The sequence below is a fragment of the Rhamphochromis longiceps genome, linkage group LG6 (genome assembly GCF_057381845.1).
Source record: "Rhamphochromis longiceps isolate RC_006_pf linkage group LG6, R_longiceps_female_GT1.1, whole genome shotgun sequence".
NCBI classification, from domain to species: domain Eukaryota; kingdom Metazoa; phylum Chordata; class Actinopteri; order Cichliformes; family Cichlidae; genus Rhamphochromis; species Rhamphochromis longiceps.
In genome coordinates, this window is record NC_140562.1 from 41157063 (window position 1) to 41174082 (window position 17020).

Below are 17020 nucleotides of genomic sequence, written 5' to 3' on the forward strand. Positions count from 1 at the left end.
CGCGGTGTGAATGTGAGAGTGGAATAAGAGGTTGTGTGTCTGTGCTGCTCCTGTGCTGAACTGGCATATGAGTGGGTCCCAGTGTCAGAGCAGGAGACCTGTCACCCGAGGAAAACTTTTTCAGAATTACATTCCAAAAACATGTGATGAAACATAGTCTGGAATCTGGAGCACATGTTCTCCTCACATCCCAAAGCTTAGTCTTTAAAAGAACGGGTTAAAGAAAACGACGGCAAACAAAGCATAGTTCACACGTATTTTTCTAAATTTCATTTCCTAAATGAATTTCCTAAATTTCCATGATAATAAACTTGTTGGATTAACATCTGGTTTGTTGTCCATGTTTCCATTAGATCAATAAATAATACAAGTTTATAGGCAGACACCAAATTCTCACATTTGAATGTATAAATGCTGTGTGTCTCTGCTTGAAAAGGCTTTCAGTTGATTAATGAATGTGACCAATGAACATTTAAATACACTGCTCACTAATAATAACAAAAATCATACTATAATTATTCTAGTGCGTCTATACATGTTTATATGTTCTCCTCCTCTTAGACAAGTGGACCAATCTGGATGAAAATTTCTGAGAGTTTCTGTGACAAACAGTGTGGCACCAGTGAGGGGCTTTAGGGACGGATACAAGGAATAAGACTTCTTTACATCTGCTCCACAGAAACGTATTACTGTGCAAAAGTTTCTTCTTGTGTTTTTCCTTCCTTTTTTCGATATTTGCAGGAGGATTTATTTTGCACTGATATTCTCTGAAGATCCACACCCTGGAGAGATTTTTCTTCACTTCCTCTACAAGTCAGCAATGTCTTTTGATATTGTTTAGATTTACTGCTAACACAGGTAATACACTGCTCAAAAAATTAAAGGAACAGGCTGTTTGTGACAAGCTAAACCAATCACATGATGCTCTGCAGCTGTGCTTAATTTCAAAAAAACAAACAAAACACCTGTAATAGTGCCCGGCGTGCGCTGTCTCGACAAACAACATTCACTTATCTGTACTTACAGCACTTCATTTCACACTCGCACCAAAGAATGCACCATCTCCAATGAAATCTCACTTTGAAACTCCACGTGACACAACAGCTCAGATTATTATTATTTTATTCTAAATCAAGGGTGTGACTTACAAAACACAGCATGTAAGCAAGAAACATAGAAAATGAAAAATTATCTACATTTTGTACAGATGCAGTAAATGCAAGCGTGTGTTTCATGACAAAACCTGTGTCTTTAGAGGACACTACACATGTTTGTTTTAAACAAATAAGTCAAAAAAAGGAGGCAGCGTAAAACACGTTTCTCAGTAAGTAATGCAGCTACATGCACACTAAACGGTCCTCCAGTTACTCATAAAGTATCACAGATACATACTCGTGTTTACAAAAAGTTTTCTTGTAAAGCTTATTTATCCATTTAATATTAATGTGTTTTTTCATGATCCAGTAAACAAAAAGCCCTTAAAGAAATTTCCATTATTTACATAAATGCTCTGAGTTTTTCTTCTGTTGCCTTTTCTTGCCCTACCACAGGTCAGGCTCCACCCACACAATCTTCTTTTGCTCCTCCCAGATGATGGTGCGCAGGCTGGTCAGCAGGGAGGTCTGGTCACACCAGGATTCTGGATCCACGCTGTGATACAGACACGGCAGCTTGTCCAGCAGCGGCTCCTCGCTCCTCGAACACGCCAGCAGCTGCTCCTCTGTCTGACTGTGACGGTGCAGCTTTGACCTAACGTAAAAGTTAGATAAATAAACTATAACCTCCTGCTTTTATGAACTTTTGTATTAACATGAAGTAATATCAACACATTTCTTTACACTTATTTATTTTTCTAAAAGTCGCTCACATAGAATAGGAAGGAAATGTTTTTGCTTTAGACTTGCTGATATTGTTTGTACATACAGTTGAAGTAACTGATCTGTAAGTATGACAAAATGTGTTTACTTAGTAGGCATAATTGCACAACTGGCCTGGGCTCTTTATTCAACAATAAAAAAAATCTGGAGCTCAGTGGTTGAGCAGCTGATCCCTGATTTCCTGTCTCTGCTATTGCTGCACTAATAAAGGTGAGATTAGTTAAAAAAGGAATTTTACCATTAAACTCTATACATGAATACATCAGTCCCTTTTGTATTTTGTTTTACTTGTCTGAAAATATGAAGTTAAATTACAACTCTAAGATATTTGTGAATGAATCTGTGTGCCATGGAGTCTAACTGGAAAAACAAGGAAGGTTTTCTGGGAAAAATGTTGACTCATTATTTTTGCCCAGCATTCTCTCGCTGCTTACAATCGGAAGAAAAATGTAATATCAGAAGCATGAGGTGGCATTGCGTGAGATGAAGAAGACGAATCTACCTCAGTTTACGTGCGCTACGTGCAGACTGGCCAATGAAGATGATAATGGGGAAGATCTCAGAGCGCTGCAGCCGGCGCACGCAGTCGAGGCCTAAAGGCAGCACGCAGTGGATGCCCTGCAGGTTATGAAGAAATAAATAAAATTAGCTTAAGTGTGATTTAAGCGCAGTGCTGTTACATGAAATACATTTTAAAGAATCTCTGGCACTGTGATAAAGTAAAATACTGGTTTAAACCTGATGATGGTGCTAAAGTCATCAGATAACCAAAATGTAAGTTTTACAACATAAATCTCATTCATATTTGTACAAAAGTTGCGGCTCAACTGGCCATCATCTGTTTAGCATTGCACACAGTTTGTTGACCACAGCTTCCTTCTTTGCTCTGACCTTCTTCATGACCTTCTCGACACTCTGCAGGGTGTAGCAGCGGCTCCCACCCTGCTCAACCTCCTCCAGGATCTCAGACCTCTGGAGCTGGGCTGCATGCTCACTGGAGCTCAGCACCTCTGAAGCAGAGAGGAAAGAGATTATAACACACAAGATAATGCTGTGTATTATTGGAAACACACATTAAATGATTTCGTTTGGTGTAGCCTGTTATTTCCTCTAAATATTCTACGCCTATGTTGCTGTAATGATGGTAAAGATTTACACTTTATGGCTGCTGTCCTCCTTTTATTGATATTTATTTCCTTCCTGGTTTACAGTAACACACAAACTCCATTGTACAGTATGAGACCGGTTATTTACTATGCTTCCATTACAGCATGAAATCGTAAATAGAGTGGGAGGTGTATGAGCAATCTCGCCCATAAAACATGAGTCAGCTCAGGAAACCGTGTCCCTCCCGCTTATCTAACAATTTGTCTTCAGCTGTTTATTCTGTAGCCGAGATTCACATAAGATTTCATGTCAGCTTATATCGACAGAGCATTTCTTACCAGGCTCACAGAGCTGAAAGCCCTGCCAGCTGGCCAGCTTCTTGTCCAGGATGCGTCCCAGCACCGAGGGCAGCAGCAGGACAGGCCTGCAGACAGGCGGATAGCGTGGCGTCACCAGGGTGTAGGGCATGAGAGTTACACAACTTTTGGGTGCAGATGTTGCATCTGCAGTGGAAAGAATAGACAGTGCAAATGTTTATATCTCACTAATATTTCCATAGATCTCTTTTTTAAGTGCAGTTAAAGCTGAGATTCACTGGCTGTTTGTAGAATATGAGGCCCCGAGTAATTCTGCTGTTTTGTGACCACTGGGGTTACTGTACTTGATTCTGCACTCGCGCTCTTCTCCTCCTCCACGCTGACCCACAGTGGGTTCCTGCCCTGGCGCCCAGTGCTGACAATCCTCACAGTCTTCTGTGTATTCTGGGTCATCACACGCTCACCCTGACGAAGCAGAAGAATATTCCCAGGAGTTAATTAGGGGAAAGATGTAACTTGTGAAAAAAACTAAACAAAGCAACAAAAACCCAGTGCTTTAGTTTATTCTTACCTTTTCAGACTTCTTTGCTTCAAAGCTCATATCCTCAATAGCTCGAATCAGAAGCCGCTGTGCCCTGTGACATCAAGAAATCAGTGAGTAGTGATCTGACTCCATTCTCGAATAATCTGAAGAGCGCACAGTTGCCTTTTGTGAACCTGAACTTTTCATTCATCAGTGCACCAACCTGTAATAATTGGGAACAGTTCCGCTCTGGAGGTCCAGCTGCTGACACGGGTGAACGTGACTGGCGTGCCACGAGTCCTCGGTGCCGGCGGGCCGCGTGTTCGTCACATGCAGGATGTCGTTACAGGACACAGCCAGGGTTCCTCCGGGGCCGGCAGGGAGGGACATGTTGACACGTACGTAGAAGGAGTCTCCTGATGATGTCTCACTGCTCTGCAGCTGTTGCAGCAGCGCCTCGTAGTCTGAGCAGACAGAAGAGGACGTTAAACCACTGGACTGACACTCTGCAGTACACACCATGTGGATGATATTCAGAACTGATGTCAGTTGCTGTACATGCTCTACATTTCATCCCAGAACTAACATAATGTCAAGTTTAAAGAACAATATACTTTCATGGTAACTGTACTTTATTACCTCCTGTGCTTAATCCTCACACCCAACATAAGCACAAGCCTTACCTGTAAAGATGCGTTTATAAAATTCACAGATAAAAACTAAACCTATACTAGACCTTATTTTATCAGATCCCCTTCAAAGCTCGTCCCGTTTTGATCACTTACCCCTGTGTGTCTGTGATGAGGGCTGGAGCTTCTCCAGAGTAGCAAAAACAGCACTCCTTCAAACTGAACTTCCTTGAACACTCTGCTCTCCTCGCGAGCAATGATCCACGCAATAAAAATTAAGATTTTACTCGATAGTTTGAGGGTCATGGTGAAAATGCAGAAGTGGTCAGAAGTGGACTGCCAGGGTGCAGTCACTAAGTAGCATCCAAGCCAGAGCGGGCCAGATGTGCACAAGAAGACGGGGAAATCAAATCAGGTGTGGTTTCTGAATACATGAGAACTTTGAGTTCATGTGCATAAAAAATCTGCTGAGAACATTTAAAAGACCAGTTTGTGATGCAACGCGTGAAGGAGAGGGAATAGCAAACAAACAATCATTTTATTATGTCAACCATGCAGGCCCTGCTTTTTTATTATGTTCTGTCTTCGGATACGTGCCAAAAAATGTGGTTTACTTTTTCAAAATGACAGGTTTCAGAGCTGAATTCTTTGCTTGACGCAAAACAAAAACACCCTCATGAATGCAGCATGTTCACCATATCCAGTTTCTACTTCCTCATGTCAGGCATCCTTTTAATGTCAACCAAAGCTGCCTCCTTCCTGAAGTCAGCTGTAACCATAAAGTCTTATTTCACGGCTACGCGTGTAAAACAAACACAAAGTATAATACAGTACTGCCAATACTCTTACATGTTTATGGGCATTTTTACAGCTTCAGTAAGTTTAGATAATAGTGTGGAAGAAAAAAATAACATAGAACAATTTGGCTTCAAGACTGCAGACAAGTCATAGAGCGAGATCTAACATCTCCACTAAAACGGCATATAAGTGATTCAAGATGAGACTAAAACTTCATTTAGGCTTTGCGGGAAATTTACTTCCTAACTTGCGTAGCAACTGGAAACTCTTTTTATCCCTATACCGCAGCCTTTAAGTGGTTGTGGTATGCGCTGACCCGACATGTAGTCACATTTCTCAGGAGGCACGCCAAGCTACATAGAAGGCTGCGATGCAGGGTTACAGTAAAATGGTGTTCCGGTTATGGTGCAAGTTATATGGAAATCTGACGCAATTCGTGTGTAAGTTCTCGATGAATCAGTACAAGAAATATGACGTACCATCTTGCCTGGGGCGGAGGGAGAGATGACAGATGCCTGCAACCTGGCCAAGAGCCCACATGGCTTCCTCTAAAGTGGAATCTTCCAGCACCATCCTCAGAGCCTTCTGATTCTTCTCGTACTTCACCTGCAGACCAACAGCGTTTTCACAACAGGTGATAAGGAGATAAGGAGAAAAACTGCTTTTACGCACACATTTGCACCTACCTCCACTATCTGAGCCCCGGGGCTGATGCCAACAGTGTGAGCTGCGCTGCCTTCAGTCACCTGATGCACAAACACTCCCGTCTTATTGCCCCCCACTACTGCCAGCTGGCTGAGGAGCGCCTCACCCTGGAAGGAGATGCTGAGAACTCTGCCACTGACACGGATCGCTTTTGGACGAGAACGCATCAGGAAGGGAGGGACTGAGGATCTTGACAGGCTGACGATGAAAAATTAGGGAAGTTATTCAAGCTATTTAGCAAATATTGATCACTAATAATTACAAATAATTCCTGCACACTGGGATTAGTAGAAAGTGGACCTGCTCTCCTGGACTGATTTTGCTACAGCAGTGCACACTAACAATATCCGGTTATTTGTAGAGCACTTTTTTTTTTTTATACATGGACATATGATCCCAAGTTACTAAGTGTAAGAAGTAAGTGTGGAAGAATGTGATCTGAGACACTGAGGAGGTTTTTTATTGTGGTGTAAAATTCTCAACTGTTGAAGAGTTGTTTTCACTCTTCACTAAGGGCGATCGTGACTCAAGAGTTGGGAGTTCGCCTTGTAATCGGAAGGTTGCCGGTTCGAGCCCCGGCTTGGACAGTCTCGGTCGTTGTGTCCTTGGGCAAGACACTTCACCCGTTGCCTACTGGTGGTGGTCAGAGGGCCCGGTGGCGCCAGTGTTCGGCAGCCTCGCCTCTGTCAGTGCGCCCCAGGGTGGCTGTGGCTACAATGTAGCTTGCCATCATCAGTGTGTGATTGTGTGTGTGAATGGGTGGATGACTGGATATGTAAAGCGCTTTGGGGTCCTTAGGGACTAGTAAGGCGCTATATAAATACAGGCCATTTACCATTTACTTCACCAGCTAGTGATCAACAATGCCCTGTGATTAATAGCCTGCATTAGATTTATGATTGGCCTTAAAAGTGTCCATACCCTTTGGGCAGAGTAGAATCTAATTCTATTTAAAAATTCGTGTCACTGTCTCACCTGTGAGAGCTGGACCTCCTACGAGAGGAAAGCCCGAATGTCTGCATGCTCTTGTTCACCACTGGACAAAAGAGAGAATGTTTAATGATTGGACATCACGGTTGTTTCCCAGGAAATAATGTGTTGGGGTTAATGTGTCACTCTACGTTGGCAAAGATACAACAGGGGACAAAAGCAAATGAAACTCCCCTCAAACAACAGCTATAAGGTAAAGAATGTACTACAATAATAGAGAGAAAACACCAGTGATCAGATGATCCCCTATGAGAAATATGGAGAATAGAGAAAGCACTTGGTGACAGTGGGAAAGAAAAACTCCTTTGTAACAGGAAGAAAAATCTGGCAGAACTAGGCTCAGGAACGGGCAGCTATCTGCCGTTCCAGTTGTGGGTGAGAGCAAGAAGGAAAGAAGGTCTCGTTCTGATATCTCTGCACACATATACAGTAATTTAAAGAAGAATAATGCTTTCAATACACACCGCTGGGGAGCAACACAAAGTCGTCCAATAGACTGTCAGTCTCTGCTGCCTCTGAGCTACAAGAAAAAAAATACAGACAAGTGCCCTTATCAGATCCAACAAATATGGATGCACACAACAATGACGGTATGCATTTTACACTGAGTTTACTTCGCAAAGAAGCGTGTGATAAATGGAGATAATGTCTACAGACTGGTTTGGTGGGTTGCTATGACAACAGCAAGACACTGTGACAACTATATAAAGTCTACTCAATTTGTGATTTCAATAGAACTTCTGTGGCTCCTCAACAAACTTGTGTTCTTTAATTAGCTCTCGATTGCACTTTCTTTCTTTTTGTGTTGTAAATCAATAATCAACCTGAAACTGTGCCATGATATGAACACAGAAAGGAATGCAGAGTTCAGCAACACTGCTCATTCATCCGTTCTGGTGAAATGTTTCCCAAAATCTCATAATGTCAGTAAGAAATTATGAGATTTTGATATGCACTTCTAGGAAACACAGGCATACCTGCTCTCTGCATACAGAATTTCCTTCCTTCGGCGGAGAGAGTCTGGACTGGGAGGCTCAGCGTTTCGGGACCGCATGCTACACGTAGCACCATCTTCACACTACACACACAAGCCAATATACACGGCCAACACAGACACAGAACATAAAATCATGACTGCAGGAAAAGCGACAGTATGTCACAAGTGTGTAGTTTGAATGAGAAAGCAGGAACATACCACTCTGTGCACTGCGGTTAACTGATATGTCAGGGTTTTTCATTATTAATCTCAAGAGCAGTGCTATCAGGCTTTGATCACACATGATGGTATTTGAACTCTGGTGGTTGTCACTAGTGACTGGTTTTGTCTCCATCTCACCTTTTTTTCCCACTGATAATGTGCCAGCACCCAATTTAATATTGGTTGCATGCAGTTGAACGCCATAAATAAATAACTTTTTACTCATGGCAAAGAGTTGCCACTATAAAACTGTTGGGTGCATTGTTGGAAGCACTAACAGAGACTGGTAGGTGCATCCTACAGATTTTGTCCATTTTAGAAATGAATCTAACCACCCTCTGCTGGCAGTGAGTGGAAGAAAAGAGGGATTTGTGTTGATGTGCTCAGGTGTGGTTCTTTAGTCACTCTTACTGTTTGCCTGACCGGCCACACCTACTCTTTGTCTATTCAGCTTGGCAGCTGTAGATTTCATCCATTACTCACTGCATTACTGAGTCTACCAAAGTGGCCACAGTGTTCATCAGGCCGCTAGACAAGAAGCCCTAGTTTCTCTTGTTGCTTTTTGTCTGCACTGTTTTCTTTGTGCCTGAGATGACTCCTTAGAATCATTCCAGGCTACAAAGCAAAAACTCCTCAGCCACTCCACACGTCAGCCAGCCACAGCCTTGCCTCCACCTCATCTAACTTCTACGAGTTGACCCTAATCCTCGTGACTGTATTAACTCTATTCTTTGAAACTGGAGAGCTGTACAAAAACATCAGATTTAAAATACGTGATTATATTATTACATGTGGGGAAAAATTAACAGAGCATTTCACAGCTATTTCACACACTCACACACCTCTGAACTGCAGGAAACCATTGAAGGATTAATTGCATCCATGCGGCAGAGTCTGCGTCGAGATGATACGGGGCATTCATCACTGCTGGAACTCAGACTATCCCAGCAGCCCTCCGTCTCCTTAGGGTAGACATGAAATTAGTCAGTAATAGCATTTTCCTCTAAGTGTTGTGCATACGTGAGCATGTGTGTGTTTAAAAAATTTACTTCGGAGCTCTGGTGCAGTTCTGTAGAGCTGCACTTGGTCTGTAAGCTGAACACCTTCTCCTGTAGCTCCACCAGCTGGCACCGCAGGGTGTCCTTCTCAGCCAGGACATGTGCGATCATGGCCTGGGCCTCATCCCTGGACTGATAAGCCTAGAAGCACATGAATGATTAATAATAATAATAATGGATTGCATTTATATAGCGCTTTTCAAGGCACCCAAAGCGCTGATTGACAGTTATTTAAAACCGTTTAGCTGACTGTGCATGAAACTACTTTGATTCTTAGTCAGACACACAGACCCAGCTGAGCCAAGTTTAGGCCTCTGTTTGCTGAGATACAAAAGTACATACTGGCTTGGATACAAGCATGTGGTATGCAGTCGATTGTCAAAGCGGCGCCAACAGCAGACAACAATCTATTTTCCAGCACCTTTCAGCAAACACACCTCTGGAACAATACTCGATGGAAGCTTAAAAATAGAAGTACTGTGTTTCCAAGTCATTGTGAGTAATACATCACTCACTTGAAAAACCTCATATAGATATAAATACCAAAACACAACACTTAGAAATGTTCTTTATGACATCAAGTTGATCGGTTTTAAATGAATGATTAATATAATTATATTAAATTATTTATAGTTTTTAATGAAATATACGGTATAATTCAATTTAATTCAATTTTATTTATACAGCACCAAATCAGAACAACAGTTGCCTCAAGGCGCTTTATATTGTAAGATAGACCCTACAATAATACATACAGAGGAAAACCTAACAATCAAATGACCCCCTATGAGCAAGCACTTTGGCGACAGTGGGAAGGAAAAACTCCCTTTTAACAGGAAGAAACTTCCAGCAGAACCAGGCTCAGGGAGGGGCGGGGCCATCTGCTGCGACCGGTTAGGGTGAGAGAAGGAAGACAGGATAAAAGACATGCTGTGGAAAGCATCTCTGTGGTGTTCCAATGGCACACTGAGTTACTAATTGATTATTAGGAAAGCTATTGTCCAATTATGTTTTAAATCACCACCAGAAAACAGGAAGTGAAACAGGAAGTGGGAGACTTTAAGGCACAACCGGGCGAGACAAGAGTATCAGAAGCTCTAGTTTGGGAAACAGCTTTGTTAAATAGTTAATGCGTCAGTTATATTTTTCAGGTGTGTAAGATATACTTTGATCACGCTCTGATAATTTACATGAAAAAAAAGTTCTTATGTTTTGGCATTTTCAGACAGTATTCAAAAACTGGGGGAAAAAGGGAGAAAAATCAGTGATTTAAAGAGTTTCCATCTGGGCTAACCTGAACATAGAGACTTTTAATGTGATAAACCTGCATTTGGTGACAGAGTTTCTTACTGAAACACTGAAATGGACATCTGTATGCCTAACATGATTCTCCAAGGAAATACTCGTAGGAATAGGAGCATTTTTTTATCCTCTTTGCTTGAGAATACTTGAGATACTTGTTATTAAAACTCAGAGGAAATGTTGTGCGCAGCGTCAAATAAATACAAATATACATATACATGTAGAAAACAAAGCACAGTGAGGTAAAGTAAGTATTTTTTGTCATTAGTTGATTGTCTTTTAATTTTTTTAAACAATTTCAAATTACACTAGATTAAAGTTTTTCTTTAAACAACAAGCAAAGCCAAACTATAAGCAGTGTAAGTCTGAATATGTTATGCCTACAGAAGTAGTTATATAATTGAAGGTACTGTCTTGATCTTAATTATTCTGTGCTGTGGAACTCCAACACCTGCATTCCTCGAGCTTGTGTGTGTGTCACACCATCCGCTCGAGACTTGTCTAACAAATCAAATTCCTCTGCTTCAGTGAAGCAGTTAAATGCTGTTAAATGCAATCTGACAGTTTTTAGGGTATGGTAGAATTTTTTAATTCATTGTTTTCAGAGGAAAGGGTTCAAGTTAATGACAGCTGATGTAAAATGACTTTAAAGTGGATCATTTCTTCATGATGTTTTCATGTGAAGGTAAGAACATGTTAGAAAAAAACAGAATACCGCTCCTTTAAAAGAAAGGTATTATTTAAAACAGAGAGGCGCGTACACTGTGTCCTTTATCAAAGACACATAAACACACACCTACGCACACAACAGACAAGTACAGAAGAACGGCGTATTATCTGACACTTAAAGCACTGAAACAACGCAACAATGAACCAGAGCAAAACCGATGCTCTCCGTAAAAGTAAAGTCTAAAACAGAAAAATGCAGCTTGAAAATGTTAATTAATTTGTTTATCAAATTCAGGAAAGATTGATTAGAGGCACCGTCGTCAATTCCTTACCTGGTCTCTCTCGGCCTGGAGAGCTTTCATCTGGTTCTGGATCACAGCGCTCTTCTGCTGGTGCATTTTGCAGTCCAGAGTCAGCTGTTGCACCTGGAGGCTCAGAGACTCGTTCTGATCCAAGAGCTGACAAGTACACGCATATTTTGCCAATTTAGCTTCAATTTTAAGTCTATGTTACATTAGAAAGTCAATTATTATATAAAGAAGTATGTGGTATTCATGGTTTCATGGTTTATTTATATTAGTGTTAGGTAACAATAACTCTCCAAGTAGCAGCTGAATACTTTTGCCCATCATGGTGCTGAGTGGGAGTCTGAAAAGCTCACTTTCCATCAGAGATAACTGGTTGAATTTGTGTGACATTTCCTGATCCGGTTACTGTAACCACTGAAGGAAAAAAACCAAAACAAACACACCTTTTTTTTGTCTCTGAGCAACTGTTCGTTCTCCTCCCTGTATGATCGGAGCTGCTCTGCTAGCTCCACCTGACTGTCTATGGCCTCTGCCAGGTCTTGAGCCAGGATGTCCTGACGAGCCTGATGCAACAGGAGCAGCAAATAAGATCTCACCTTCTAAAGAATATGAGTGAAAAAAATGGTCTATATTAAAAAACAAAAAAGAACAATTGCGCTCACGGGGTCTAGTTTTTCTGCCTTCGCCAGCTGGCAGCGCAGGCTCCTGACTTCATCTTGCAGCTGTGGTGACTCAGGACAAACAGACTTGAGTGACCGCTGCCTCTGGAATTCATTCTCTGCTTGGGCATTTTGTAGCTCAGTCTGCAGCTGATACACCTGCCACCACACAAGACAAACAAGACTTGAGACACTGTACATCTAATTAGGTGTTTTATGTTTTTTTATAGTCTGTGGTAAGAAACAAAGAGTGTAAATCAGTAAATCTGAGACACTGGAGACAATTCAATTAAATTCAGGAATTAGATGACCCCCATTCCCAGATGAGCAAGCACTTGGTGGCAGTGGGAAGCAACCAGGTTCAGAGTTTACTAGAAACAAAACAAGGAGAGAGAGAAGCAGTGAAGGGAAAAGAAAAGCTCAGGGCATTATAAGAAGCCCACAGCAGCCTGAGACTACAGCAGCAGAACTAAGGGAAGGTTCACAGTCGTCTGATCCAGTGCTAACTACAAGCTTTTTGAAAAATGAATGTGTTAGGCCTAATCTTAAAGGTAGAGAAATCCAAATTTGGAACTTGATTCGCAGGAGAGAGGCCAGGCTTTGCCTCCTATTCTACTTTTAAATACCCTCGGCTTGACTATGTGAGGACAAGGATTTTAGATTCAATGATAGAGATGCTAGTAAAGGAGAAATATATTCAATTCATCAAATGACTTTGACCAGCTGGAAAACAACAGAGGTGAAATGACTTTGACAAAACAGTTCTGATGATCTGAAGTCAGTTCTGATATGCTTGCATGATTGAAGTAAACAGGACTCTTTTCACCAAGTTCTCTGTTACCCATCAGCTCAATTCAGTTTAATTCAATGTTATTTATCCAAATCAAAACAACAGTCTCCTCAAGGTGCTTTATATTGTAAGGTAGACCCTACAATAATACATACAGAGAAAAACCCAACTATCAAATTATCCCCTACAAGCAAGCACTTTGGCGACAGTGGAAAGGAAAAACTCCCTTTTGACAGGAAGAAACCTGCGGTAGAACCAGGCTCAGGGAGGGGCGGGGCGTTGTTTTTTTAAACAAAAGTCTTTTCAAACATGAATATCTACTGTCATAAAAAAAGTTCTCTCACCCAACTAAACAATGTTTCTGGGAAATATAATAGAAATAACAATTTTGTTATTTAGAAAAAAAGACTTTTATGACCACATTCAAAATGACCTTTCATCATGCCTACGTACTGTCTCACACAAAAACAGCAGCAATTTAGCGCTATACTTCTCCAAGATTTGGAGACTTGTGGGAGGAATAACTGCAGATACTGAAGTAGCTTTACAACACCTCATATGTGCAGTTTAGAGCTTTTGCTGTGCCTTTAGAGGAAACCAGTGAAAAGTCTTTTGCAATATCCTTTTGTTTTGAATCTGTAGAGGTCAAATCTGAAGATTAAAAGTTTAAAGAAAAAAAAAGATAAATGCATTCATGACAGTGTAACCAAATGCAGCATATAAGAACTGTGGAGCCTGCTTGTTATCTTTGCTTGAGGATAAATATGGCAGCCCTTTCTGCAGGGAGGACAGAAGGACTTTGATTTTGAGTGGATGGGTCAATCATTAGAGTACAATTTAAAAAAGGAAAGTGTGACATGTTACAGAAGGAAAGATCCTGAACACTTCCCACTTTTGTCTTTCATTTGTTCTGCCTGGTAACTTAAACCCCATAGCTCCTGTATATAGCAAAGACTTTTTGCTAAATACCTATCTCAGATTACTTGTGAGGTGTCACTTGAGTCTGAGTCTTAAGCGGGAGAACATTTACCACAGCAAAATACACAACTTTTTTTCAGGCTGTGAACACAAAACAAAAAAAGCATCCCTTGGCACTGTCTAATCCTTTCAAGCTTTAATTTCACTTCTTTAACATCAGCCTTTTGAGGATTTTCCCCAGGGATGACAGCTTTGAGACTCAGACAGAAGGTCTCCTGCAGTGAACAAACAGACTCTAATGACATCCGCTGACCTGAAGGTTTAGCTCGTGGAGCCGCCCGTTCACAGCTGATTTCTCCTCGATTGCTGCTGTGTAGCGAATATACAAGTCACACTTCTCATCCTTCAGCTTGGTGACTTCACGTTGCAAAGAGCACAAGTGTCTCTGGATCCGTTCGTTGTCGGTGCGCAGGGTTCTGGACTTCATCTCCTGCTCCATCATCTGACTGATGTCTGCCTCCAGAGAGGCGCAGTGTGCTCTCAATTTGCTGGCCTCGTTACGGGCCTCCTGCAGCTCTTTCTGCATCCCTGTGACGGCTCTGACCAGATACTCAGTCAGCTCTGAGTATTTTATCAGGCCTGAAAGAGAGTGCAAGGATTGCAGTCAGCAGAACAAAGAGAACAAACACATCCATAAGACATACTAAGACTTTGAGCCACTCACCACTGAATCTTGAGGGCTCAGTGCTGGGTTTGCGTCCAGTCACCTGGGTGTAGAGTGCTGGATAGTGAATCATTAAGCTCTCCAGCAAGGCCATACCACCATTCTTTCCCTGGGTTCTCAGCAGATCCAGCATGTGGCCTAGAAATAGTAGATTACAATGAGACTTCCAAATTAACCTTTGAGTTAATGTCATCAAGCAACAGCAGCGATGCAAATAATCACAATTCTAAATCTGAAGAATTTTGTTTTTACAGATACACCTAAACTCTGTCAGTGTGACATGATGATTTTATATGTTGCTGCTACACTTTTCTAAGTGGTTAACTCAGCAGTCTACTGTATCATCTCATGGACAGAGTTTCAACTGACTTTAAAATCCATGAAAACAATGAAAATCTCACTCGTTCTCATGCAGCGGTTTGTGAGGTTGTGGCAGGAAAGGATCTCGTCCTCGTCCATCTCACTGAGAACCCTGGCCTGCCTCAGGTATGGGATCAAGATGCACGGCCGCACTCCTAGCGAGATCCGATGGCGGTTGTCATTAATCAGCTCCCACAGCTCCTCCTCACCCATCCCTTTCAGGTCTAAATCCTCGGGGACACATTCCTCTGCCATGCTGGGTCTACTGAGTGTGTTTTAAAGCGTAATGATGTTGGCTGCCACAAAGATGACAGCTCTCAGTGGAGCAGGTGGACTGAGCACACACCTTTTGCAGCCAGAGCAGCGGACTGACTCTAAAAGGAAAAAACTGTTCTATAAACGTGTCAGGCATTTTCCACGCCCTGTGGGTGTTTATGTCCAAGTGCTGGCGTGTGGGCGTGCAGGAAAACCTGAAAGACAAGCTCTCAAGGATTCGACTCACAGGCTGATGCAAACTGAGTTAAAGGACACAAAACACCCACACACATAGTCACTAACACCCACACAAACACACACTCAAAAACAATCAGTCAGTAAAGCCATGATTAATGCCCATCTCTTATATTTACCCTCTGGGTGTTAGTAATGTTTGTTTACCCTGAACAGCTAGCTCGGTGTGTACTCGCGCCACACACAGGAGCCCCTCTCTCTGTTAATGAGTGAGGCAGAGATTTGTTTACTGAAGAGCGCCTATGGCACTGATGAACAGAGCCTCTCGCTTACAGAGAAACGCTGGATGCCATTTGAGCTCACCTTAATAATTTCTAATCACATAAAAGCAAACACACACCACACACACCGCAGTGCTGACAGGAGCAAACACTAAGCGGCAAAGTGCAAAGTCCTGTGTTAAAGAAGGAAATAAGCTCAGCTGTGGTCATCACAAGGATAATGCCTTCCTCGTAATAATAGCTAGCTTACAGTCCTTGTGTGTGAACTTACTGTCAGCTGTATTGTAAACTGTCTATGCAAACAATTGGAAGACATCAGGGCAATCTACTGTATATATATACAAGCATTAAGACAATGGAGGATGTCATAACCAGTGAACTCACCAGGTTCAAACAGGATAAATGGGCATGTAGGCGTTTTCTAAGAATGTATTTTAACTGCAAAAGACATTAGATTTAAAACAAAAAAATTATAACAACAGCTGAAACATAATGTCAGCTTAGAAAGGGACCGACAAACATCTGCCAGTAAACTGTATTTTTTTAAATTTATTATTAGTCCTTTATTTATCCAGGTAAAAATCTCACTGAGATTAAAAATCTCATTTCCAAGCGAGACCTGGCATCATGGCAACAAAAGTCAAAATACATGTACTACCTAAGTATATAACATTTAAAACAAATACAATATCCCGTATGAACATGTGAATACAATAACAGATCAATTGTGAGCGACATCAAAAACAGTCACACTGAGTAAAAGAGTTATTCTCTCATTCCTTTAAGATGAACGTAATCTCTAATTGATGTAACCAATTCGGATAATTTCAGTTCCTTCTGCAGATTATTCCAGGAAGCAGGGGCAGCGTATTTAAAAGCTTTCCCCCCAGTCCTTTTATGATTTTTGGGACAATCAATTGTATGAAATTGTGAGAATGAAGGCTGTGGTTGGTTGTGGTTTTTACACATGTAAATACATAAATAAGACCAACCAATGGGAGAGTCTGCAAATATGCAAAGATGGACATTTAGCAGCAGCATACAAAGAACGATGATGTACACGATTTCTATAGCCAGTAATAAAACGTAAAGCACAATGGTAGACAGTATCCAACCTCTTTAGGTAGTGGGCAGGTGCATTCATAAAAAGCAGGTCACCATAATCCAATAAAGGTAAAAAAACTTGCACGAAGCAAGTGTTTTCTCACTTGGAAGGAGAAACAGGATTGATTTCTAAAAAAGTAACTTAATTTTAGTTTTAATTTCGACACAAGCCTTTGAATGTGAGTTTTAAATGACAAATTCTGATCTATAATGATCCCTAGATCATTATAGTTTTAATCTTAGGAGACATAGC

At 41.4% G+C, this 17020-nt stretch overlaps 1 protein-coding gene across 1 annotated transcript; it reads right to left on the bottom strand.

The window, feature by feature from the left end:
- Positions 1-1136: 1136 nt before the first annotated feature.
- card14 (caspase recruitment domain family, member 14) lies at positions 1137-15917 on the bottom strand. Its single transcript, XM_085410741.1, has 20 exons — positions 14974-15917; positions 14573-14710; positions 14162-14487; positions 12144-12299; positions 11925-12044; positions 11506-11631; positions 9194-9343; positions 8987-9106; positions 7924-8024; positions 7411-7466; positions 6932-6992; positions 5938-6154; positions 5731-5857; positions 4048-4288; positions 3873-3936; positions 3646-3766; positions 3323-3487; positions 2769-2887; positions 2380-2495; positions 1137-1749 (listed from the first exon to the last, which is right to left on the bottom strand). Exons 1-20 carry the CDS (start codon positions 15185-15187, stop codon positions 1542-1544), a joined length of 2946 nt encoding a protein of 981 aa, XP_085266867.1. The 5' UTR covers positions 15188-15917; the 3' UTR covers positions 1137-1541.
- Between the last annotated feature and the right edge of the window lie 1103 nt (positions 15918-17020).